This window comes from Bos mutus, chromosome 19 (assembly GCF_027580195.1).
Source record: "Bos mutus isolate GX-2022 chromosome 19, NWIPB_WYAK_1.1, whole genome shotgun sequence".
Taxonomy (NCBI): domain Eukaryota; kingdom Metazoa; phylum Chordata; class Mammalia; order Artiodactyla; family Bovidae; genus Bos; species Bos mutus.
The window spans coordinates 34,662,631-34,690,054 of record NC_091635.1 but is presented as its reverse complement, the minus strand read 5'-3'; the positions used below and the strand labels follow the sequence as shown (position 1 = coordinate 34,690,054).

The 27,424-nt window shown below is 45.3% G+C and overlaps 1 protein-coding gene and 1 non-coding gene across 3 annotated transcripts in view; one reads left to right on the top strand and one right to left on the bottom strand.

The window, feature by feature from the left end:
• The first annotated feature begins 8,949 nt into the window (after positions 1–8,949).
• ERN1 (endoplasmic reticulum to nucleus signaling 1) overlaps positions 8,950–27,424 on the top strand; it is an 82,749-nt gene continuing 64,274 nt past the window's right edge. The window contains exon 1 of one of the 2 annotated variants that reach the window (XM_070390083.1): positions 8,950–9,192. Coding sequence is in view for 1 of the 2 variants with exons in the window: in XM_070390084.1 (XP_070246185.1) it covers positions 9,139–9,192 (54 nt within the window). In the remaining variant the exon portion in view is untranslated. The remainder of the gene's footprint in view (positions 9,193–27,424) is intronic. The other variant, XM_070390084.1, reaches the window with a different exon arrangement.
• On the bottom strand, positions 20,021–20,093 carry TRNAG-CCC (transfer RNA glycine (anticodon CCC)). The gene has a single exon. It is a non-coding gene; the product is annotated as a tRNA-Gly (tRNA).

The window sequence follows — 27,424 nt, the reverse complement described above, 5'->3', positions numbered from 1 at the left end:
AGTGAAAACAGTTTGCCTCTTTTATCTTTTGCCTCAAGCCCAAAGACACAGCCAAGCCAAAGATTGGGAGAAGGAAGGATTTATTACTTGCAGGAAGTAAGGAGAATGCCTTTTCATACTGTTCATGGGGTTCTCAAGGCAAGAATACTGAAGTGGTTTGCCATTCCCTTCTCCAGTGAGATGTGAGAGTTGGACTATAAAGAAAGCTGAGCACTGAAGAATTGATGCCTTTGAACTGTGGTGTTGGAGAAGATTCTTGAGAGTCCCTTGGACTGCAAGGAGATCAAAGCAGTCAATCCTAAAGGAAATCAGTCCAGAATATTCATTGGAAGGACTGATGCTGAAGCTGAGATTCCGATACTTTGGTCACCTGATTCAAAGAACTGACTCATTGGAAAAGACCCTGATTCTGGGAAAGATTGAAGGCAGGAGAAGGGGATGGCAGAGGATGAGATGGTTGTATGGCATCACTGACTCTGATGGACATGAGTTTGAGCAAGCTCCAGGAATTGGTGATGGACGGGAAGGCCTGGCGTGCTGTAGTCCATGGGGTCTCAAAGAGTGGGACACAAGTGAGCAACTGAACTGATCTGAACTGAAGGAGAATGCCAGGGATATTTCACAAAGCAGTGTCTCCCCAAACAGCAAAATTAGGGAAGTTTTAAGCTAAGGGAATGTTCATATTCATGAAGGGGCTGGGGCTGTGTGTATTCATGAAGGGATTTGAGTAAAGGAGAATTCAGCACAAAATTGGGGCAGTGTTTGACAAGGTCCAAACTTTAGTTGCTTGAAGTCACAGAGGTCAGAAAAATATCAACATCATTCTTTAGGTTCAGACCAGTCTGGGGTCTTAGCCATCCTCCACCTAGGAGGGGGCCTTAGTTCCTGTAGAACAACTCCAAGGCCATACCAGCTTATTATGTATATCCCTTAAGGAGGAACTTGGACTCTTTTACTGCTGAACTATTAAAATATATATATATATATATATATATGTATTTATTGAAGTGTAGTTGACTTACAATGTTTCAGGTGCAGAGCAAGATGATTCAGTTGTACAAATACACATATATTATTTTTGAAATTATTTTCCATTTTAGGTTATTACTCACTGAACTATTTTTTCCTGATGTTGTCCTTTGTTCCTGCATCCCCTCACTTTCCTTGTGTGTGTGTGCTTAGATGCTCGGTTGTGTCCAAGTCTTCGCAACCCTATGGACTGTAGCCCACCAGGGTCCTCTGTCCATGGGATTCTCCAGGCAAGAATACTGGAGTGAGTTGCCATTTCCTCCTCCAGGGGATCTTTCCAACCCAAAGATCACACCCAGGCCTCTTGCCTTGCAGGCAGATGCTTTACCATCGAGTCACCAGGGAAGCACCTTATTTGACATGCTGTAAATAAGTGTTGCACTTTGCCTTCATCACAATCTAGTGTCAGTAAATTGGCTCTGCTTCCAGGTGGGCGAGCGGACCTGAGTTCAGTTTAATAATTATACAGTCCCTTGAACATGGTAAACGTTTGATAATTGCTATTGAATTCCTTGTTCTGAATCTTCTTGTTTGTGTAACTGGATCAGTAAGATGGTTTCCATCCTGCTTTGGCGAGGTCTGTTGTGTGAGCCCTGGTCTCCCCTTTTCTTGTTCTAGATTAAGACCCAAATAACCCTTGCTATGGACTTGATGGGTCAGGTGGTAAAGAATCTGCCTGCAATGCAGGAGACTCGGGTTCGATCCCTGATTTGGGAGGATCCTTGGGAGAAGGGAATAGCAACCCACTCCAGTTTTCTTGCCTGGAGAATTCCAGGGACAGAGAAGCCTGGTGGGCTACAGGCCATGGGGTCGCAGAGTCGGACACAACTGAGCAATTAACATACACACACACAACCCTTGTTAACTGTCTTCTAATGTCTCTCAAATGCCTGTCTTTTGCTCTAACTCTCCTCCTGAAGCATCTCACTCTGCTGCCTGGTAAGAAAGCCCAGCCTGACTCTAATGCCCATCCTGCCTGCCCTGCTTACCTCCCACAGTTCCTCCAGGTAGAAGTCAGCACGAGCTCACCGATAGGTCAGCTGGGGCTTCCAGGAAGCCACACATGGTTTTCCTTTCTCCAGGCTTTTGTTCAGATCTTCCTTTCCCCCAAGACTATCCTTCCCCTTGTCAAATCTGACAAATGGTCCAGCCCAGATACCCCTTCTTCCATGAAACCCTCCCTGTTCTATCTATTCCATTCCTTTCCTTTCACCAGACCCGTCTTTCTCATGAACACCATCAGTTCAGTTCAGTTCAGTCACTCAGTCATGTCTGACTCTTTGCGACCCTATGAATTGCAGCACGCCAGGCCTCTCTGTCTATCACCAACTCCCGGAGTTCACTCAAACTCACATCCATCGAGTCGGTGATGCCATCCAGCCATCTCATCCTCTGTTGTCCCCTTTCCCTCCTGCCCCCAATCCCTCCCAGCATCAGGGTCTTTTCCAATGAGTCAACTCTTCACATGAGGTGGCCAAAGTACTGGAGTTTCAGCTTTAGCATCATTCCTTCCAAAGAACACCCAGGGCTGATCTCCTTCAGAATGGACTGGTTGGATCTCCTTGCAGTCCAAGGGACTATCAAGAGTCTTCTCCAACACCACAGTTCAAAAACATCAATTCTTCGGCGCTGAGCTTTCTTCACAGTCCAACTCTCGCATCCATACGTGACCACTGGAAAAGCCATAGCCTTGACTAGACGGAACTTTGTTGGCAAAATAATATCTCTGCTTTTCAATATGCTATCTAGGTTGGTCACAACTTTTCTTCCAAGGAGTAAGCGTCTTTTAATTTCATGGCTGCAGTCACCATCTTCAGTGATTTTGGAGCCCCCAAAATTAAATTCTGACACTGTTCCCCCATCTGTTTCCCATGAACACTATAGTTCTCTTTTAAAGTTTATTCCTAAAAAAAAAAAAAAAAAGTTTATTCCTGCCTTCTTGCAGTTTTCACAGTTGGCCTTATACTTTGATGTTCTCTGTGCACATCGTATTACCTTTGGTGTTGTATAGTCAGTAAGTTGTGCCCAACTCTTTGCGACACCATGTACTGTAGCCCACCAAGCTCCTCTGTCCATGGAATTTCCCAGGCAAGAATACTGGAGTGAGTTACCATTTCCTTCCCCAGGGGATCTTTCCAACCCAGAGATTGAACCGTGGTCTCCTGCATAGCAGGCAGATTCTTTACCATCTGAGCCACCAGGGGATGCCCTCGATGGTATTTGTTAAAAGAATGCATGAATAAATGAGTGAATGAGTGGGAACCTTGCAAGGTCAAAGATGAAGTCACCCTCAAAATGAAGAGGATGAAATTATAAAGTTTTTTCTGCTCTAAAATTTGGTTCTACCTGTGAATGAGCTCTCTTACAAAAAAAGGAGAGAGAGAGAGAATAGGTAAGGTTTATATCTTGAGCCTTAAGAAACACAGTCTGGAAGGAGGAAAAAGAGTAGATAGACAACAGGAAAACTAGAAAATAGTACTCTCCAAGAAGGAAAAGTTCAAGATAAAAGGACTGTTAACATACCTGGGGGAATTCCGTAGCGGCCTAGTGGTTAGTCTTACTGCTGAGGGCCCCTGGTTCGGCCCCTGGTTCAATCCCTGGTTGGGGAACTAAAATCCCACAAACCTCATGGCCCGGCCAAAAACAAACGAAAAACGAGAGAGGGCCAGAGTGAAAACGATGAAGCAAGCCCGCTGGGATTATACCGGAGGAAGAATGTTTATGAGCTGCTTGAGAGTACTTTCCAGAGAGTTCTGTGAAAATCAGCCAGACTCCAGGGGATTAGGAGGCATTGGAGGCACTACGAGAGGATGGCTGTTTCCATGTTGGCGCTGAAGCAGCCCTTTGAGAATATTAAACTCTTTGACCATCTGATGCGAAGAGCCAACTCACTGGCAAAGACCCTGATGCTGGGAATGACTGAAGGCAGGAGGAGAAGGGGACGACAGAAGGTGAGGCGGTTGGATGGCGTCACCGACTCAGTGGACATGAGTTTGAGCAAGCTCCGGGAGACGGTGAGGGACAGGGAGGCCTGGGGCACTGCAATCCATGTGGCCGCAAAGAGTGGAGACAGCTGAGCGACTGAACTGCCACACTGGTACCACTGTGGGTGCTTCACCATGGTGGCATACAGACTCAGCACAAATGGGTGTTTCATATAATGCAACCTCTCAGAGGCAAGTGAACAAATAATCAGTCAGGACTGGCCTGAGCTCCCTCCTGGGGCAGAAACCCCAAGGGAAAGTCCACTCTTCTCTCCCACGTGGCTGCTCGGGGACTTTTGTGGGTTGTGCTTTTGCACAACCAACCCCCAGTTGAGAGACTTACATGTTATTGGAGGCAATGCCCTTTATCATCACATATTTGTACAAACTTCTGGTTGTTAATAGTATTCCAGGGACATGGCAGCCTGGGCTCCTGCTTAACCACCTTTATGGGCCACACAATGGGCACTTTGTCACAATGCTGGGGGACGGGCAAGAATAACAGCCGGTGAAGGTGGAACACTGCAGCAGTCATGTTGATAGCTGAGTTCTTTTCTTTCTTCCTTTTTTAAAAAATAATATTCTTTTTTGTTATTGTTGTGCTGGGACTTGCCTGGGAGTCCAGTGGCTAAGAATCCATCTTCCAATATAGGGAACTTGGGTTTGATCCTTGGTTGGAAACTAAGATCTCACAAGCCTTACAGTGCAGCCAAGAAAAAAAAATCTGGGTTGTGCTTCTTACTAGCTGTGTGTTACCCACCTGGCTGTTAATCTTTTAAAATTCCAACGCATCATCTGTAAAATGGGGCCAAAAACACTACCTCATAGAACTGCCGATAACATGAGCTGGTCCTGTAACACATGCGTTTTTTGCACATTTTTTAATAATAGCCAACAGCCAACAAATATTGACTGTGGATAAGAAAGAATTATTTTTGCGGTACAAGAAAAGTGCATGGTAGATTGGACTCTGTGGTAAAGAGAAGTTCTTTTAGAGTGAGTGTCACCATCCTTTCAAATCCCAGAACAGGAAGAACCAAAGTAAGAACCTTACTACCAAACTGCTCAGTGACAGCAGCTTTGAAAAAATTTCCCATTTAGCTTGCTACCAGAGAGTCTTGCTTCATCATTTTATTTATCCCTTAACTACCCCCCAACATCTGCTGTAAGTGCAAGTATGTTTGGGAGCAGTAGCAGCATGAAAATTAAAAAAAAAAAAAAAAAAAACAACAGTGGGTTTATTCTGATAAAGACACTGTTCCTTTGATATGGTACTGGAGCTTTCAACCGTGACCTCCCTTTCTGGTTTTACCAGATTTTCCTTTCAAGTCTCCTTCAAAAGGAACTAATCTCTCACTAAAGAGCTGTCTGCAAACTAACCTCATAATCATTTTTAAATGAAATTTTGAAGGGTTTCAAATAGAATTGAGACAGGCACAAACTTTTGCAGGCTGGGTCGTAATTTCTTCCACTAGAGGGCGAAATTTGCTAAAATAAATAAAAGGAATTACTGGTCGGAGGGATTAACACCGGACATTAGGAGTGAGCTGGATTCCAGGATCTTGGCTGCCCTTCTCAACTGCAGAAACTGGAAAACACACAGTCTCCACCCCACAGGGCTCCACCCCAGAAGATTCTGAATCAGTGGGGGGGAAGAAGGCATAAAAAGGTGTTGGAAATCTATTTTTGAAAACCTTTCCAAGTTTGGGAACCACTGATTTAGAGAGAAGTGAAGATTTTAACTCAGTTTTTCCCACCACTAGCTCTCCCCTGCTGATATATTCAGGTCCTGCTTGCTCCAATTTTTGTTGAAAATATATTTATTAATTTATTTGGCTGCAAAAGGCCTTCACTGTGGCATGTAGGGTCTTCAGTGCATCATGAGCCCTGCGGCATGTGGACTGTCTAGTCGTGGCACGCTGGCTTAGTTGCTCTGCAACATGTGGGATCTTAGTTCCCCCATCAGGGATTGAACCCATGTTCCCTGTACTGCAAGGCAGCTTCTTTAACCATTGGCCCACCAGGGAAGTCACATGATGAACATATATTTTAACCTTGGTGGAAAAAGAGGGCTTATCTTTACCCTAAAACCATGACCTTTGCTTTAGGTAGAGGATGCTATTTAATACAACTTCCAGAAAGGTCATTTACTGACCATTTTCCAGTCTTTTCTATGGTCAGGTCCACTTCAAAGGCACCCTATAGAAGTATTTCCATTTCTGTCTGTATTTATCAGCGATGCCAGCTTTTGCTTTATCACAAGCAAAAAACTCTCTAAAACAATACTTGACTATTGAACAAGACTGTGGGCAATGCTGCCATAAATAAAACCAGCACTTATCAGGATGAGTTGCCAATCAAGTGGAGACATGTACAAGACATATGGACTGATTAAGCGTAAGAAAAATTGAACTGGTGCATAAGAAATTCGGATTACCTAAAACAGTGCAATTATGGCCTGGAGATTTGGTTCAAAGAAGTACAAAATAAATATACCTTCCTGGACCCTTCTCCTTGGAATGGATTTTTTTCTTTATTAAATCTTTAAAATTGATTTATGAGTCAGATTGAGGTAAGCGTTCCCCTTTGTGTTTTATCTGCTGTGCTTACAGGGTCACAGTGACATTTTGAATTGTCAAAGGGCTTCCAGAGTTCCAGCACAGAAAGTTCCCCTCCTGGATTTACTCTATTAGAGGAAAAAAGCACCAGAGAAGGGATGTGAAAGCAGCATTATCCAGTCAAGCTTCTCATTTAACTCAACCCTGTGGTCTTACACTGGGAAGCCCAGTATGGGAAGCCCAGTGTGGGAAGCCAGGTGTGGTCTTACACATCCTGTGGTGCTCTTGCAAGCTGGACAGATAATCGTTAGAGCTCCTCCCACTTTCCATGGGCTCCTCCCACTTTCGGTGGGCTCCTCCCTGGCCACTTGGACACCCTGGCTCCAGGAATGATGGAGCTTCTGTTACTGCACATCTCTTCCCAATCCCAAACCTCCCCATCTGCATTTTGATATGCAGATAACACTTTTCAAAAATGTGTCTACTCTGTGTTCTAGTGTGTCTAGTAACAGACACACTAAAATGTGTCTAGTTACCAAGATTGATCCTCCCCTTTAAACTGATCTGTTGGATTCTCTAGCGTGAGTAGAGTTTAGTCCCTTGACTGTGACTCAGGCATATGAGGTTGGGAATGGGGAATCAGTTCAGTTCAGTTCAGTCGCTCAGTCGTGTCCGACTTTTTGCGACCCCATGAATCACAGCATGCCCTTATGGCAGAAAGTGAAGAGGAATGGGGGATATTGTTGGTGAATTTTGTTGATGGGATTTTAGTTTACTATGAGCATTTCCTTCCTCCCCCCCCAATATGTATTTATTTGGCTGCACCAGGTCTTGGTTGCAGATCTTTGATCTTCGATCTTTGTTGTAGCATGCGGGATCTTTAGTTGCTACATGCAAATTCTTAGTTGCAGAGCGTGGGATCTGGTTCCCCGACCAAGGATCGAACCCAAGACCCCTGCATTGGGAGCATGGAGTCTTAGCCCCTGGACCACCAAGGAAGTCCTGTCTGCATTTCTGTCTGCTGTAATGAGATAAGATTGGCTCACATATATCCAGACCAGACATCTGGTCAGTCTTCCACCACTACTTTTTTTTTTTTAATTGAAGTAAACTCCAGGAGATAGTGAAGGACAGGGAAGCCTGGTGTGCTGCAGTCCATGGGTCACAAAGAGTTGGACGTGACTGGGTGACTGAACAACAATAATTGAAGTACAGTTGATTTACAGTGTTGTGTTAGTTTTAGGTGTACAGCACAGTGATTCATGTGTGTGTGTGTGTACTTCAGATTCTTTTCCATTATAGGTTATTACAAGATATTGAACACAGTCCCGACTACTTCTTTGTTTTCCCTAGCATTGCTTACTTGTTTCCCCTAAACCCTGAAAAATCTTGGACTGTCATATGAACAAGTCAAGAAAAATTAGAGAAGTTGCTATCCTTGTTTTCTTCTTCTCCTAGAATATAGGAATGTGCTTCCAATCTCTGTCTTGTCACAGTGTCCTCTCTCCCAGTTTTCACCTATATAAGTGGAGGGCAGCATGGGACCCAGTGACCAAACAGCTTCCAGGCTCATTAAATGAGGTTAAGAGCCCATAGCCTTCAAATGGACCTTGTACTAGTCCTCAACAAACCCACTGTCTCCAAGCTTGACACATGTCAAGCTTCACAAGGTCATATCTACAAATGCCACATAAACACACATGACACCAGCAGCCAAAAATGGTTTCCTTGTTCGTAATTTTTGGCCAATGACTTGGCCATGGTTATACCAAAGGGAATTGGTGGCTGTTGGATATGATTTGAAGGGGAATTCCTGAGGGCAAAGAAAGGGAAGAAAGGGACCTTTGGGTTAACTGAGACGCAACTGGAGGACACCGGGGATGCGAACTCAGCGATAGCCACGCGCAGAGCAGAAACGCCCGGTTTGCAGGAATCCCTCCCAGCTGCCTGCCTTCGCTCAGAAGATCACCGACGATCCCACCACGGCGGGGCTCTGGACTCAAGGCACCGCCTGTCTCCTGGCCTTTCCTGATCCAGTCTGATGCAGAGGGTCCCTAGGCGGGGGTCATTGGGACCGCCTGGGGCAGGGAATGCGCCCACGTGGCCGGGTTACCGGCCTCCACTTGCCTCAGACAAGTTCTTTGCCTCGATCACTCAGCTCCCCTAGATGCCGGACGCAGAGGCCTGGTCCTCTTCTCCCGCGGCCGTGGCCAAGGGACCCAAGGCCAGCTGGAGGCCTTTGGCACCGCCTATAACCCCGCCCCTCCCGCGACAACCCCGCCCAGACCAGCCCAATCCCCGCCCCGAGCCAGGGCCCCGCCCAATCCCAGGCCCGCCTCTAGGTCGGCCCCGCCTCCGGCCCCTCCCCGACCGGAAGAAGCGCCGGCGCCCGGCACTTATAGGGCCGGGAATGGGGGTGCCGCCACCGCCTAGTCAGCGCTGCGTCCCCTGAGTCCCGGCCGCCGCCGTTCTGTCGTCGCGACGCCCCCGCCCCGTCCTCTGCCCGCCTGCCCGCACCGCCCCCCTGGAGCCGGCCGGCCGGCCAGGAGCCAGGCCGAGTCCTCGCCATGCTTGTCCGATTGCTGCTGCTGCTGCTGGCATTGCTGTTGCCCGGCCCCGGGGTGAGTGACCGGGAAGCTTGGGGTGGGGGACAGCGCGGCACGGGCTGGGGTCCGAGCCGGGAATGCGGCGGCTTGCGGCGGCGGCGGCCCCAGGCTTCGTGCGTCCGCCGGGGCGGAGGCGACGCTGGGCGGGGAGAGGCGGCCTCCTGACCGGCCGGAGTGGCGGCCACGGCCGGCCCCGCCGAGGCGTCCGCCACCCAGGGGCCTCGCGGGCCGGCGCGGCTGTCACGAGCAGCGCCTCCCGGGCCGCGTGCTCTCCGACGCAACTTTGTGTCGTCCTGGCCGCACCTCAGGGTGTCCAGAAGGCCCGGGGCCCTTGGGAGGCCGTCCCACCTGTCGGACCCTTTCCACAGGTGGGAGCCGGCTTGGCCTGGCGGTGGCCGCGGAGGGAGGGCAGGAAGGGCCCTGTGACCAAGGGGAAGGGAATGTCTTGCGTTTATAATCCTCGCTTGAACTTTGCAAAATGCGATAACTTTGGGAAACAAATGCCACTGAAAGTGGCTAAGCATTCTTTCCCCAAGAGTTTGATTCTGCTTACCTGCCTTGCAGGTTTCTTGGTATTGGAGGCAGCGGGCTTCCTTTGGGGGCAGCAAGACTTCCTTAAGCAGGTTAAGCGGTGGGAATGGGACTCGTTTTTAAAAACCCCATATGGGACAGCGGTGAAGCCGCTCCTTAACTTTAAACGACTGTCTCCTGGTGGGAGAACACCGTGGGGCTGTCCGAAACGTCTTTTCATCTTTTTTTTCTTTTTTCTCTGTAGAGAAGAGCCTGGTTTACATTTATTTAACGATTTCAGGCCTTCTATCAGGCTGTGGACTCGGACACCTTGGCTGGGAGGACATTTTGTGGACAAACTCGGCTTTTTTTTCTTCCTCCTTCTGGTTGAAAGAACCTAATTTAGGTTTTTGTTTGTTTTTTTTTTTTAATGTATTGTTCAGGATGTGGGCATGGCACACTGGAGCAGGTTCTATTTAATGATCTCCACTGTGTACTCTTTAATATGGTGTATCAGGTACTAGGTGTTCAGATGAAGAATGGACACGTGTGTCCCTGAGTGCCATAGCGTGAACTCTTTGGAGGTTATGCATTTTAGGTAAATACTAGTCTGTGCTCTTGGGGTAGGTAACAAGAATTTGGAAATAGCTGAAGAAGTAGGAGGCCACTTTTTTCAAATTCTTTTTTTTTTTTAAAGGAAAATTTATACACACTCCACAAAAGTCATGTAAGTTTTCCTTCTAGTTGAGGGGGAAAAAAAATCCACTTTCTCAACAGGAATCAGGTTTTGAACTTGAACATTTCATCTTGGATTGGTTAATTGGTGCCTGGCATCCGTTCACAAAAAAGAGTGTAAAGAAAATGACCAAAATGTGTGACATGGAAACCAATCATTTCATATCATCATTGTGTTTATGGTTTTCTTTGCCACCTCTTTTCGTTTACTGTTCTGTCACTGGACTCTAGTGTTTCAGTTATTGAATAACTTTGGCTAAAGAACCAAAAATAACTGTAGCCTTTAACTGGGACTATAGTTTCAGTTCATGTAAATATTTCGAAGTTGTATTTAGAATCCAAGATTCCCAGAGTTCTTGGTAAAAGAGTTCAGACCCTTATCAAAAGGTTATGTTTGAGTGTAACAGCTCTTTAGGGAAAAGGTCAGAATTGCACTCCCAGAATTACCTACCAGTAAAAATTTCGATCCCCAAACATAGTGGGAATTGTTATTTTTTTAAATCTTTTTTTCCTTTAATTAACTCTTGGCTGTGCTGGGTCTTCATTGCTGTGCCTGAGCTTCTCATTGCAGTGGCTTCTCTTGTTGAGGAGCACTGGCTCAGTAGCTGCGGCACACGGGCTTAGCTGCTCTGTGGCATGTGGGATCTTCCCAGACCAGGATCGAACCCGTGTTCCCTGCATCAGCAGGTGGACTCTTATCCACTGCACCAGCAGAGAATCCGGGAATTATTATTTTGAAGTTCTAAATGCAGAGTTTGCAGTTAAACTAGGCTGCAGTGATGTTGCATGCAGAGTGTAGTGGCTGTAAAATCAGACAAACCTGAGTGCTTTCCGGTCTCTTGGTAGCTGTATCCTCAGAGTCTTTGAGACTCTCTTTCCTGATCTGTGAAATGGGGACAGCTGACACACTCCCATGTGTGAAGAGACCTGGCACATCACATTAGATAATAATGTAAATTCTTCTTGCCATCCCATCCCCCAGAAGGTGTTTTTTACTCATAAGTCATCATTTTTAAATGTTATACAATGCCTGGGCAGGGGATATTTTTTTGATGCTGTTTCTTTTTGATTGATGAAGTAACTAGTGCAGCGGAGGCAATATTGTGATTCTCCTTCAGTGTGTGTCTTAGCCAGACATCCACAAGCCAAGATCTAGGCTACTGGACCTAAAATGCAGTTATGTCAGTGTTTCTAAGCACCCAAGCCTGTCTTGTTAATCCAGAAGGTGCTTTATCCAGTCAGTGAGTTTCCTCCTCCTCCCTGGACCTGGGTCTTGTGCCTGATGTTGGTTTGTGGTGCATCGTTGCCGTCACATCATCGCTGCCCTGTGGCCCTCATTGCGCCACGTTTGGGTGTCACCTCTCTCAAGTACCAAGGAGATCTGCGGAATGCGAGGCAGGGCACTTTCTTCAGGGTACTTTAGGATATGTGATCTCTTTTATTGAGCTGATGTTTGGGTTTTAGAGGGGACTAAACAAAGTCCCGGAGAAGTGTCCACAAAAACACACTGAGACGTTAAGTCTTACCTAGAAATGGCCCTGCTTCTCATTTATTCTGATACTTATTACCTGCATGAATTATCCTCATAGGAGGTCTCGAGTATATATACTATGAAGGAGAGTGTCTCCTGAAGCTCACGTTCAAGACTGCTGATCGTGAAATTAGACTGTAGTGCGCATTCGTCTGTTTTGTTTTTTTAACTTGCATGCCCATGTGGCTCTCCACAGTGATACAACTTCTAAATTCACAAGAGAAAATGTGTATGAGAGTGATTCTTGCGTAAGTTTGATGGTAAACCGTATTCCTGAATATAAAAGCCAGTGAGCCACATAAAGGTTTCCTCCTGTCTGAGCCGAATAGTACCACCTGCATGGGCCTCTTGGGAATTTTTGCCTGCCTTTGATGGCAACTCTTGTTTTCCAGGTTGAATACTCATAGGATAACTATTTCAGTTTCATTGGAAACCTCTTTGGTTTGGGGAATCCACAGTAATATTTAGGTTTAATACTGTGTGTGTTTTATCATGATCAAATGTTTTCCCTAAAGAGATGATATAGGGGAGAAAAGCCTAATGTATCATTTTGATGGATTCCGTTTTTATTATGCACGCATAACTTGGGGCCCGTAACCTAGCAATATGATTAGAGTGTGATGCTGGCTTAAAAAACAGGGACAGTGAATCATAGTCTTTGAATAATAAACATGCTGGTTGGCTGTATTTCTCAGGGGCTGGGGATTTTTTTTCCCCCCCTTGTTTTTTCTTTACCTATATTCCATGTTTGGTTTCAGAGTTTGCTGCCTCAGAGCAACAAGCGTTTAGAGATATTTAAATGAGTGAGTGCACCAGGACACATGTGGACTAGGAAAAGTAGAACTTAAGACCCGCCCTCCCCTCAAACACCAAACAAAGTCCCAAGGTCCTTGCATACATGACTTTTAAAAATTTTCACTTTTACACAGGCTCTGCATCACTTCTGATTATCTTACGATCTTTGTTCACGTACAAACACACAGCAAGTCGAACAGTATAAAAGAGGGTTCTGTATTTTTGTTCAGTTGTTGTTTTTTTTTCCCCACAAAACGTGTCCTGTGACCTGTTAGGAAATATTTTGAGTGCACCACTGCGTCTGTCAGTTTCAGCAGCACCTTAGTAAACCACCACCCACGCAGAAAGCATTTGAGCCTTCTGTGTCAGCCTCAGGGTAGGGACGGGGGTCAAAACTGACCAGGGCTAACGTGGTAACAAGCCGTGCTTTGCCTAGTGGTCACCCTACTGGGGTCATTTGGGTTGTTTCCAGTTATTCCACTATTGTAAGAAAGGTAGGTTTCCTTTTCTTCAAATCCTTTGTGTTTGGTGCTTTCTGTATAATAACATGGGAAGATTTGAGAAAACCTCTCAAGTATTCATATGTATGGTAGAAAGAAGAGTTAGAAAATATAGTCTAAATTTAAAAAATAAACACAATAAACCTATAATTCTATTACCCAAACATTACTTCTGTTAACATTTTAACATCTTTCAGTTCAGCTCAGCAGTGTCTGACTCTTTGTGACCCCATGGACTGCAGCACGCCAGGCTTCCCTGTCCATCAGCAACTCCTGGAGCTTGCTCAAAGTCAGGTCCATCAAGTCAGTGATGCCATCCAACCATCTCTGTTGTCCCTTTGAGCTGTAACTCACATATCATAAAATTCACTTGTTTAAAATATACAATTCTGATTTTTAGTGTATTCACAGGATTGTGCAGCCATCACCACAGTCAGTTTTATGTTATTTTCATCATTCCCCAAAGAAACTCCATACCTGTTAACTGTCACTCCCCAAACCTCCCAGCCCCCAGTAACCACTGATCTCCATTTGTCTCTATAGATTTGCCTATTCTGGACATTCCATATTAATAGAATCATTCCACATGTGGTCTTTCATGTATGGCTTCTTTCACTTCATGTAACATTTTCAGGGTTCATCCGTCTTATGGCCTGTATCAGTGCTTTTTTTCCTTTTTATTGATGAATGATATTCCGTTAGGACTTCCCTAGTGGCTCAGTGGTAAGGTATCCACCTGCAATGCAGCAGATATGTTTGATCCCTTGGTGGGGAATATGCCCTGGAGAAGGAAATGGCAACTCACTCCAGCCGGGCTACAGTCCACGGGGTAGAAAAGAATCAGACAGGACTTGGTGACTAAACAACAATATTTCGTTATGTGGATATACCCCATTTTGTACATCAATTCTTCATTTGATGGACACAGGTTTTTTCCCCTTTTTGGCTATTATGAATAATGCTGCTGTGAATGTTTAGGTACAAATTTTTGAATGGCTGTGTATTTTTTATATTTCTTGGGTATATACTGAAGAGTGGGATTTCTAGGTCATGTTGTAACTTTCTGTCTAACCTTTTGAGGAACTGGCAAACCATTTGCCAAAGCAACTACACTATTTTAACCGTCCCACCTGCAGTTTAGGAAGGCTTCAGTTTCTCACCAACGCTTAATATCTTTTTTGTTTTTTGTTTTTGTAAATTACAGTTGTTCTAGTGGGTGTGAAATCGTATCTCATTATGGTTTTGGTTTGCATTTCTCTGATGACTAGTCTATTAATATCTTGATATATGTCCTTCTGGACATTTTTATGTGCTCACTTTGCATAAATTATGCTTTTCTTCCCCAAACTTAGATCTTACTGGGTCAGTAAATTTAATTCTACAACATTATTCTCACTGGCTGCTTCCCTGTATATAGCTCACTGTAATACTTCTCTGAATGGGTATACCGTAATTTGACCACTCAACCATTTAGATATTCAGGCTGCTTTTAATTTTCATTACTATGAACAGTTGTGATAAACCTTACTGCTAAACTCCAGAGCCCATCTTAACTGCTTAATTATTACCTTGGGATAAATTCCTAGGACTAGAATTTGCTGGTCATATGTATTCTTTAAGAGCTCCCTCCTCCAGCCCCCAAGCAATAGTAGATGTTTTAAAAAGCACAAACCAACCTTAAATTGGTTTCTTGATAGCCATTTTAAAGTAAGCTTTAAAGTGTTTCCTTTTAGCAGGGTGGGTTTAATGTCTGCAAACGGAATGTGTAGGTTTTATTTTGCTTATATTTCGAAGACCTGAATAACCACAGCAGTTCCTTCATGATGCCCTATGTACCTACAAACCTATCGAGAAATGTTAATTAATATAGGTCCTCTGGTCTGCCGTGGTTTCAGATCAGCTTTCTAGCAGATGTGGCTTCAGAAATACCTTGGCATTATTCTTTGAGTTTGATTTTATGGGTAGCCCACCCTCTACAGAAAAGATTGTTGCTGTTTTTTTTTTTTTCTTTGCTGTGCCACAAAGCTTGCATGATCTTAGTTCCCTGACCAGGGATTAAACCCTGGCCTCGGCAGTGGAGGCATGGAGTCCTTCACTGGACTGCCAGGGAATTCCCACGATTCTTTTGATAGTTGATTAGGAGGCCATTTAAAATTTCGACTCAAAACTGTTTATAAATCAAAAATTGATGCATTGTTTGTCTCTTTTGGAGGTCACAGTTCTTAAACCATTAGCTTGTCCATACAGCTGTTTTTCCTAGGAAAATTAATGTACCACTTGACAATAGAGTGAAATATTTGTTTTGTTTTTTCCACAAACGTACCTGAACTTTTTCATCCAAGAAAATGTGTTTTTCAAAATCATCACCCCTTCAGGGTCAGTGTTCATGTCAAACAAATCAGTCTTTTTTTAAACTTTTTTTTTAGTGTCATTTAATAATTCAACTTTAAAATGAAAAAAGGAGCCCTGAAAAAGCAAGTATTTATTTTTTTTAATTCTTAAGCTGTTTATTCTTACACAACTTAAAACATTTCCCAATTTTTCCCAGTCTCTGCTTGAATATAGCTTTGACATGGCCCACACTGAAATTTTGATCAAAACTGTTATTACTTAGCTTGATTGCATGATTTATAAAGGGCACTTGGATTTTTGGCTGTTTCTAAAAACTAATGAGAGACTTTCTACCTCTTAGAGGATTCAAAAGTATATTCTTTGAAGAAAATTTCCGAAAAGCTCCAGATGTATTGTGAGCAGCGAGCGCATGTATGGATAAATGCATAGCTTCCCATCAGAGTATGTTTGGCTTCCCAGGTGGCTCAGTGGTGAAATAATCCACCTGCAATGCAGAAGACATGGGTTCGATCCCTGGGTTGGGAAGATTCCTGGGGAAGGAACTGGCAAGCCACTCCAGTATTCTTGCCTAGAGAATCCCGTGGACAGAGGAACCTGGTGGGCTACAGTCCATGGGGTCCCAAAAAGTCAGACACCACTTAGTGACTAAACAGCAACAACAGAGAGTATGTTAGACTCCTAGAACAGATCTTGCTGGTTTAGACCGATAAATCTTTTAAAAACATATTTGTTTCTTTAGTTAGTTATTTGGCTATGCCTTATCTTAGTTGCAGCATGTGGGATCTAGTTCCCTGACCAGGGATTGAACCTGGGCTCCCTACATTGGGAGTGTGGACCCTTAGCCACTGGACCACCAGGGAAGTCCCACTGAGTCTTAATATTTTCCCCACCCTGCCCCCACCTAAGGAATGGGATGCATGACCATCAGTGACAGTGGTGGGAGCAGGTTAGAACCTTCGAGGGTGGTATTTTGGGGCAGGTACTACCCTCACCCAGGCATCACCACTGCCCTCCCACGTGAATAGTCACTGCCTTGCTGTGTTCCCATGGCAGATAGATGAGGAAGCTGAGGCCAGACAGAGCTTATGACCTGTCCATGGTCATGGGCCAGCGAGGGAACTGAACCTTGAATCCGATCCTCCTGCTTCCCTTTGAAGAGCAGCCCCTGCAGTGCTTACGTTCTGGTATGTTTGTTAGAACAAACCCGAGGACTGACCGAGCGATGTTGCAGTGAGAGATGGGATCCAGAGAAGGAGTGAAAAGAGACTTTGCTGTAGGCTTGGGGAGATGCTCCAATGGTCTCCATCCTCCCAGGAGAGTCGCAGCCTCTCAACCTTCGTTTCAACCTGAGAAAGATGCACGCAGGAAAAAAAAAAAAAAGAAAGATGCACGCAGCTTTTGGGTGAAAACGCTGCCTTCTGAGCATCTCCATCGGGAGCATTGACTGCATCCATCGATCATGGGGACAGTGCAGGTGAAGAGGCTCTTACACCAAACCTGCCATTTAAGCTCGATTCTTTGCTTGAGGTCTAATAATATCCAAGCAGGTGCATGTCTTTCTGTAAGGTCTTGCCCCAGAATATTTCTGAAATAGCAAAACCGAAAGTTCACGTCTTAGAAGCCTTTAACTAGAGTTGCTCCTCCCTACTGTAGTCAGAGCTTTGGGCAAGGGGTCCCGAAAAGCCAGAACTGTCTAATGGTCAGGCTGCGTCTGGGGTGCGGGTTGACTTTGCAGAGGCCCACCTCCCACCAGGTTCTGGCACCAGGATTTGGGTGTGTGGTGACATGAGAGGGAGTAGGCTTGGCCCTTGGGCCACCGTGGAGGGAACTTGCTTAGCTCAGGTGGGTCTCAGGAGAGGGTGGTGACAGAGAGAGGAGGGAGCAGGAAGGTCCCCCTGCGTGGGGTGGCACACTTCTCCTGCCAGTTTGTCCTTGAAGGCTGGAACTGTGTCTTGCTCATCTTTGCATCCTCCCTGGCGTTTAGCACAGTGAGTCGGCCATACCCTCTGTAGCAGGCACTCAGCGAATATTGATTAGATTTCTGTTGGAGGCTCTTGAAGACCAATAAGACAAGGAGCTCTTTTATCATTGGGTGAATGGGCTATGGATTTGGAGCAGGGAATAAGGAAAATGTTGCTCTAGCTGTAATTTACATTCTTTAATGGGATCTTATCAACAGTGTTTCCTTCCACACAATGAGAGGGGTTCCAAGATACTTGCTTGGGTGGACATGACCCCCAGTGTGTAGTGCTGTCTTGATCGGCCCCTCATATCAGTCATGAGATTAATTTTCCCACTGCCAAACCCCAGGAGATAAATGGCCTGTGATTATTCCAAGTCGGTTTCATTTTTCACTCAGCATGATGTTTCACTATTAAAAAAATGAACCTTGATCCAGGGTAGTCATCTTATGTATGAAACATGATTTCCCTAGTTAGTAGACTAATTTATAATTATAATTCAAAACCACCCCTTCCTCCAAGAGATTATCTTCCCCTCTGTGTTTCAGAGTCGGGGGAACCATTGTCCTGGCTACAGGAGAGTTTGTCATGGAAACCGGATTTTTTTTTTTTTTTTTCATACATTTTCTGAACAAACAGTGCCATCAGAAGCCTTGAACCTGACATCGTTGTCGATCTCCAGTTGGGTCAGGGGAGTTTGTTGACCAAAACTAACTCGGATCTCCTTCCTCTTAAAGCAAATGACCCGTGATTCCTGAGGAGCCTCTAGGAGTGAGAGAAACACCTGTTTCAGCTGCAGTGGGAATGTGTGAACTTGAGTCTGTGCTTCCCCACCCCAGCTGACTGAGTCACCTGGGACCTTTTAAAATAACCTTATGCCAAGGCCCCACTTCAGACGAATGAAATCAGAATTTCCAAGAGAGGAGGTTGGCATGCTTTCTTTAAAAAAATTTTCTTTTAATAAACTCCAGGCAGTTCTAATGTGCAGCCAGGTTGAGGCCATCAGGGAAGCCCTGCTCCTTAATCCTGGACTCAGCCAGAGTGTTCACCTGTGCCCTGTGATGTCACAGAACCCTGGAGCAGACCAGAGCCGCCGGCTTTCAGCATGTGTTATATGGAATTTAGGACTGATCCATCCTGCTAGTTAGTGGCAGAACTAGAAATAGATGGACTTGCTTGGCCGTCCAGTGGTTAAGACTCTGCACTTCCAATTCAGGGAATGCGGGTTCGATCCCTGGTTCCGTGACTTAAGATCCCACATGCAGTGCAGCCAAAGAAAAAAAGGTAGAAATAGAGAACCTAGCATTATATGTTTTCTTTATGTATATATATAAATAAAATTTATGTATTTATTTATTTTTGGCTGTGCTGGGTCTTGTTGCTGTGCAGGCTTTTCTCTGCACGTGGCTAGTGGGGCTACTCTCTAGTTGCAGTGCGTGGGCTTTTCATTGTGATGGTTTCTTTTGTTGCAGAGTACAGGCTCTAGAGCACAGGCTCAGTAGTTGTGACACACAGTTTTAGTTGCTCCTTGACATGTGGAATCTTCCTGAACCAGGGATCGAACCCTAGTCTCCTGCACTGGCAGGCGAATTCTTCACCACTAAGCCACCTGGGAAACATATTATGTGTTTTCTAGTACACTATATCCACCTTTTAAAGCGCAAGTAATTCCAGACAGACAGATATTTGTTGTTGTTGTTGCTCTTTGAGTACTAACTACTGAATTTGCTTTTTAAAAAATCAGCTTTAACCGATAACTGGCCTTACATTCAAATACATCTCATTATTGAATTATAAGATGTTTAGAATTGCAGTTCCACTTAAGCTGATGTATTATTTTTGCCGCCTTCATACATTAAGAGGCCTGAAGGAATCTTTTCCTTTTTCCAGGTTCCTTCACATCCCCTGGTGGGTAATAAAATCTTTCTTCAAGTTTGTAGCCAGAGTGAAGTAGCCAAGGCAAGTGGGTATGGGAGAAATTTGTGGAAGGAGTGAGTTGAACTGTTAAAGTACAAGAATGAAGCATACAAAGCCAAAAGGGACTTTCTTAGCAGGGCGAGAATGTGTCCGTTGGAAATGAGTTGCCAGAGGGCCCAGTTCGTGATGTTCTCCTTCCCCTTTCTGTGGTCTGGAGTGCTGTGGGCATCTGGGTGATTATCATAGCCTGAAGGTGTTTTTTGCAGCAGGTGCACCTTTGAAAGGCCGCACCGCAGAAGGCCCCGCAGGAGATGGCCAGTCCCTGTCTTAGCCACTGCCCCTGAGTTGTTACCCAGAGAATCCTAAGAGCTGATTTAGGAACAAGAGGAAACTCACTTCTGAAACTCACTAGACTGGTCCAGACCAAATCTAAACTCTGCCGGAATCATGTTGACAGAAGTCAGTAGAAGTGGGAGGTCACTCTGTGAAGTTGGCCTTTTTTTTTTTTTTTTGGCTGCCCTATGTGGCTTGAGGGATCTTAGTTCCCTGACCAGGGTTTGAACCTGGGTCCCCTTCAGTGGGAGCACAGAGTCCTAACCACTGGACCACCAGGGAAGTCCCTGAAGACAGCCTCTGAAGGGGGCTCGGCATCTAACCTAACACTTGGGTGAGCTCCGGGCTGAGAGCTGGGTTTCCCGACCGAACTTAATCCTAGGGAAGTCCCGAGTGAGTCTGTGCTCATTAAGCAGGTAGACCAGTGTAGTTGGTCATTTTAGCTGTTTTGAAATGTCGTTTATAGGCACAGTCTTCTGTTTTCATGCATCGGGTTTTTTTGGTTTGTTTTTGGCTGTGGGATCCTAGTTCCTGTAGTGGACGTTCAGAGTCCTAACTCAACTGGAGCCGCCAGGGAAATCCCTTCACACACACTTTTGACCTACATGATAAAAACGGCTTCTTCCAGTGAGCGGGACTTGGGAGATGAGGGGCTGAGTGCTGGGAGACTTCGGCAAATGAGTCATTTCCCCTGTATTTCCTCATCTGTAAAACAGGGCCATGGAACTAGAGACCTCTTCGTGGGCCTCTTTATAAACATCTTCCAATTAGGCACCATTTAGGTTAAAGGAACGAGTCCCCCAGCTCTACTGTTCCACCTTCGCTCTTAGCTGGGTGGGGGAAGGTGGGGGCTCCTCTGCCTCGAGCCTCCAAGCCCCCCAGTTCCTGAACGTAGTGGATCCCACCGGTTCATCTGCCAGCTTTATTGTATATGCCAACCCTGTCTGAGGGGCCTGGGACACGTTAATGAACAACACAGTCTCCTGCCCTCGTGAAGCTTCCATCTACTTGGCGAAGACAGGCAAGAAACAGCAGCATGATCAATACGAAATACATAGACTGTGCGAAGGTGATAAAATCCTGTGGAAAGAAAGAAATGAAAGAGCTGAGCACGGGAGACAGGGGTCTGGAAGTTGCCACAGGGCTGTGCTTTTGCCAGCCATGGCTCGGTGGTCCTGTAGGGTCCAGTGGGAGCCTGGCACCTTCCTGACGACTGTGCCCTCCCCGCTCTTTAAGTAGCATCACATTACTTAGGATTGGAGTCCCTATACCAGTTCATCTTCCAGTTGATTTCTCATCTAATCTTCAGGAGGACTGGTGTGTTTTCCATTGTTTTGTTTTGTTTTGTTTAGCTTTTGGCCATGCCGCATGGTATATGACCTCTTAGTTCTCTGACCAGGGCTCGAACTCATACCTCCTCCTTTGGCAGCATGGATTCTTAACCACTAGATCACCAGGGAAGTCCCCAGGAGGACTGGTATTGACTGCTCACATATGTTTGCAAATCCTGAGAAAAAAATGAGGTATTGAGTATAACTGTTGTCAATTTTTAACAGTAGCATAAGAAGAGAACATTTAAAAATCTGTCAAGAAAACGTCAGAAGCCTCCATGACTCAGGGGACAGAGGCAGCAGTTCTTTGATTTTTGTGATGTTTCTGTTCTCAAATACACATGTGGTGTGTATATATATATATGTGAGTGTGTATGTGTGTATTTACAAACAGAATTAAATAGTTTTTACCTATTGTGGATGTATTTATAAAATCTCCAGATAAACTCAAATACCACGAGAACAGTATAAAGCCAAGTTTAGGGAATCTGACGTCAAAGTCCCCACCTCCTCTAAACACTCCAGTGACCTCATCCAGTCCCTCTGTTAGGGTTCATTTTCCACTTGCCAGGGTCTGGTTTTGCAAAGAAGAAAATGGTTTTCTTTACACAGAGAGATTAAGAACATGTTTATCTGTAATTTGGGTACTGGAACTGGGAAACCAAACCACAGTTGCTTCTGACACCAATCCTGCATCGTCTTTATCTGATGGTTCAGTACTTGGAAGTCTCTGGGGCTTTTGGTACTGGGGTGAAGTTCAATCACTTATCGGATTTGTGGTTTGGAGAAGAATAGAGATCTACCTTTCAGATTAGGAGATGGTTGGTTCGAGAGTCTATGGCAAGGACATGTACTTGAGAGTCACCAACTCCTCCCACATAATATGAGTCCATTTCTGTGGTGTTTCTTTTCCCCACCCTGAACCTTAAAGTGAATCAGATTATTACTATTATAATTTTCAGTGTTGCAATAGTTCAAGATAAGTAGAGAGACTGGGGTGTTGAAAGACCAGGACTTTCATGACTGTGTTCAAAGGCATCAAGACTTCTGAACACTCTCATTCTTACTTGGGTTTGGGTCATGTTTTGATTGACTGGGGACCAAAAGGATCCACAGTAAACCATGAGGAGAGGTGAGGGCCTGCTAAACCTTGGATTGTCCTACTTCTGAGCTAAAGGGCACACCCAACCCAGTCTTCTTTAGAGAATCGGAAACTGACGCCCAGAGAAATTGAATGATTTGTTCAGAGCGCAAACCAGGACATGCATCCCTGTGCCCGGGCTCATCTTTCAGCTTCATTTATCCAAATAACATCTGTTGAGCATTGACAGGCTCATGGAGACACCTTGGGGGTTTTTAACTTAGAGTTCCATGTATTTTTTATTTTTGACTGCACTGCACAACATGTGGGATCTTAGTTCCCTAACCAGGGATCAAACCCATTCCCCCTGCAGTGTAAGCACAGAGTCCTAACCACTAGACCTCCAGGGAAGTCCCTTCACTTGGAGTTTTAAGGATTAACTGGCTTTGGAGTTGCACGAATACAGGATGGGCCAAAGAGTGAGCGGCAGGCCTGAGCAGGGACATGTGGGCTCAGAATCTTAGAGAACTGCCCTGGGCAGGGCCCGGGCATGCTGCCAGGTCAGCTTCCAGGAGGCACAGTTGTGGAACCTGCCATCTTTTCCCCTGTACGGCGCTGTTTCTCTGCAAGATGGTAAAACCCTTGAAGGCAGGAGTCTTACAGACCTCGAGGCTCCAGCACCTCATGGAAGACAGGACCCTTCTTTCTGTGTTACCGGTAGGAGAGAAGAGTCCAGCATGGGGGTGGGGGTTGAAATAAGCGAACCAGTAAGTAAGCTGGACATAGAGGAGTCAGCCAACAGGAAGAAGCGTGAACCAGGGAGTGCCTGGAAGAAATTGATAAATACTGCCTGTCCTTGCCAACCCTCCTGAGTAATGTGAGCCGGTGATCCAGGACTCAACCATGACCTGGAAGGTTAGTGCCCCCACCTCCCCGCCCTGGATTTCTGCCTCTTGTAGAGAAAATAGCCCTGGAAGTGACTGCAGTTATTGCAGAAGGAGCCCCGCCCCCTGCCCCAGCCCTACCGGAGAGGGTGCCTGTCACTCCTTGGCCTCCTGAGGGGAGCCCTGTGATCCAGTGCCTGGGGTCTGGCTGGAGAAGTGCCTCAGATGACGGGTCTCAAAAGCAGGAGAACTTGCCATGAGGTTGCTCTGTGGGCCATATTTCATCACAAAAACAGTCTCATTTATGAAACTCTCCCATGAGGTTTCGGTATGTGATGCTCCTGTTCAGCTGTAAAGCAACTAAGCAACACCAGTCCAACGCTAGTCTAAATGACAACACCAGGAAGACTCATCTGGGCTGTGAACAGACTGTTAGGTCTATTTTACACTTCACCTTTGAGGAGTGTTTTTTCCCTTCCAGGTCTGCTTTGCACCCTTAGGAACAGCATGCCCTCCTGCTCATTCTGTGAGCTACACAGGAAACCAAGAAAACGTGGATTTTGTGACCCACTCTGTGCAAGTACATACTCAGCCTGTTTTGTTTTGTTTTTTTTTTGCCACATCGTGAGGCTTGTGGGTTCTTACTTCCCTGCCTAGGGATCAAACCCGTGTCCCCTGCAGTGGGAGCTTGGAGTCCTAACCACTGGACTTCCAGGGAAGTCCCCACACCCTTGGCCTTCTGTCTGCTTCCCCAGCCCCTCCTTGTCCCAGTAACCCCTCTGCTTTCTATCTCCAGCAGCACTGGCCTGATAGGTCCTCAAATCCAGCAAATTATTTTTAGTCTCCAGGCCTTTGCACAGGCTGTTTCCTCTGCCCAGGAGACTTTTCCCTTCTTTCCACCCACCTCCCAGTTCCTGCAGATCTTCATTCAGTTGTTACACCTTGTGAAAAACATTTGACACTGTGATCCATGCCCCCCGCAACACCAGGCCAGATTGGCTTCTGATACACTCTCGTGGTTCCTGGGATGTCCCTCTTATAGCACTCACTGCAATTTGCCATTCTGTTTGTGCAATATTTTTTTTTACTCCTGTGGTCCCTTATTAGACTGTAAGTGCCACGAGGGCAGGGATCAGATCATTGTTGTGATTAGATCCTAGGGTCTTCAGTTCAGTTCAGTCGCTCAGTCAACACCATGGACTGCAGCATGCCAGGCTTCCCTGTCTATCACCAATTCCCAGAGCATGCTCAAACTCATGTCCATCAAGTCAGTGATGCCATCCAGCCATCTCATCCTCTGTCATCCCAAAAAATTCCTGGAGTCTTACACAGCCTGAATTAATCATCGTCATAAGAGCTGACACTTATGTGATGCTGACTATACACTAAGAGTTTTACACATTTTAACCCATTATATATTAATTCACCAATGCTTTGAAATCAGTGTTATTGTTGTCCCCCATTTTACAGGTGAGAAAACCAAGGCACAGAGAAGTCAGTGACTGCTCTTCTTGCAGACACGTTATTCGGGGACAAAACATGAAACATTGCAAACATATGTTGAACTATTCAGCATCGTCAGAAAATGAGGGCTATTGCATAAGTGAGTTTCCAGGTAATTCAAATACAGCCCTAGAACTGTGGGGTGGACACCTTTTCAGCAGTTATACTATTCTTCCCTCTTAAATACCACAAACCAAGCATTTTAAGCTTTTCTTGATTATTCTAGATTGTCAGTACCAGCTCTTACATTATTGCTGCCTTGTCACCACCAGCTCTTACATTGTATTGTCTGCCCACAAGAGCAAAAGATGGGGAGCACCTGAGGTTTGGGACAGAGTGGATAATCAGGTTTTGAGTTTTGTTTACTCTCTGTTGGTATCTTTGGCCAGCACCAGTTTTCTTTAATAAAATGGTCTTCCCTAATATTTACGTAGCTCTTGTCTTTGACATCCTTCGTATTTGTTTTGCTCTCCGAGCATTCAATGGGACACTGTTTTTGCTCAGTTTTCCAAAGGAAAAACAGAGTAGGAAGCTTAGCCACCCTGCCCCACAGGTCACTTGCCCATGGAAGCCATTCTTCTGGCCCCGAGAAGTTGGCAGTGAGGTTGGATGGCCTCCAGAGAAAGCAGAGGCCTGACGGATGAAGCCTGTTGGCGGCAGAGCATGTGCTATTAGGAACCTGTGCCCTCTCCCCTCCCGGCCCTGGATGGCCGTTTTTCCCTTCTCCGGAGGGAGTTCAGTCCTCCTTTGTGTCTGGAAGGGCTTCTTCCTCGAACCCGAAGGCGTGGTGTCCTCTTGGGGTGATTCTTTCCTGCTCCCGTTTCCTGCCCGCCGGAGGAGGCAGCAGTCCTTCCACTCGGCCAGTTTCTCGGGCTGCAGTTTTCACACCACAACTCCCTAGGTCTGCTTGTGCCAACAAGCAGTTTCTGACTCTTTCCTATCTCTGTCCAAATGTGTGGGAATTGCACTGGGATGTTTATATTTGCCTCCCAGAAGAGCCTAGAAAATAGAAACCTATGCTGAGAGTATGGAAATCCTGTGGCATAAGATTTTCTCTTTTATTTATTTTAAAATTTATTTTTGTTGAAGGATAGGTGATTTACAGTGTTGTGCTAGTTTCTAATCAAACCAGCAGAGTGATTTGGTTATACATATATGCATATATATACACACGTTCTTTTTCATATTCTTTTCCAATATGGTTTATCACGGGATATTGAATATAGTTCCCTGTGCTATACAGTAGGATCTTGTTGTTTATAGGATTTTCTTTGCTGTGAAAAAGTCAATATTTTTGCAAGCATCTTATTCCTGCAAAGTGAAGCTGTCACGGCTTGCTTCGTGAGGCTCATGGTTGTACGTATATCATTAAAATGGTCCTCCGTGTTCAAAAGGAGTCGTCGGGTGCTAATCAGTAATGTGCGTTTCCTTGGCGCTGCCATTAAAAGAATGACTCACTTCATCAAAGGAATGGGCAGTGGCCACTGTATCATCACCATCATCATCAAAGAGCACTTTTTTTAAGAACCATCAGAATGGGGCTGGATAAATGTATTCCAGGAATTTTTTTTATAGTGGCTAAGGCCATGATCTCTGACTTCCTGTGATGTTATCCGCGCCCACTTAGATCTACAGTGGGATCTCAGGAATTTTTATCCAGAACATTTTTTTTAAGGCCCCACCTTGTATAATTTGCAGTGCCTTTTGGTCTATTGGGTGGCTATGTACATATGTATTACAAAATTGGTGTCTCATCCGAAAGGTCCCAACCCCTCCCCCATCAGAACAGTGTTGATCTCCAGCAAGACTCAAAGGACTCCAGGCCTCAAGTAATTGAAGCCTGTGTTTCTCAGAAAACCGTGATTTAAAGCAGTGAAATTATAGTGTGGTACAGTGTGCAGAGGACCAGGAGGTGAGGCAGAGAGACCTTGGTTCCAGTCTTGGTTAGCAGTCTGTGGTGCCTTGGGCTAGTCACTTCACTCTCTGGGCCTTGACTCCTCTCCTGTGAACTGAGAGGCTGGGGTAAGGTGACCTTCTCCAGTTCTTTTTGTTGCTGAAGTTACATATCCCAGAAGCTGTAAACAGCCCCTGCTTGTTTGATCTGTATTGTCTGGAACCATGTGGATTTCCGGGACCATCAGCTAACTGGAGAGAGGAAGGTGGCATGGTGGATGGGGCCAGCCGGGCAGTGGGTAATCCTCAGACGTACTTCAGACAATGGGGACTCTTGTCTAGGGGAAAGTCGATCTGGCCAAGGAGCTCAACTTCAGGCAGATTTCATAGTGTTTGACTTCCGTTATAAAGCTTGGCAACATCTGGCAGGCCTAGGTGGCAATTATGTCATAAATATATAAATACAGTTGTTTATGGATAATGTTTATTCAACTAGAGCATTTATCCACTTTCTACTCGACCCCTTCCGTCCGTCTCTGGTAGAAAGGAATCTCTTACCAAGTTTAAAGAGCAAAATTGACAGTTTCAGATTAACTGCTGTTATTAAGACTGAAAAATTTGGTATCTAATTGAGTCTTTTTTTTTCCCCTTGGGGTTTTCATAGGAAGACTTCCTAATAGGTTTAACTGAAGATGAATGTGCCACTCAAATAGATCAAATCTGGCTTTTTGTAAAGCTGGTAGTCCCCTTATGAACTTATGGTCTAATCAGACTTTTATTGGTTTTGTTTGTTTATGATGGCTGCTCCATAAGGTAAGTGAGCCTAATAGGATTCTTAGTTTTTTACAAGGCCTGCATTGCTGCTGTTTCCCTTCAGTGAAGAAGACTGAGTAATAATAATGGTGATACTTGCATTCTAAA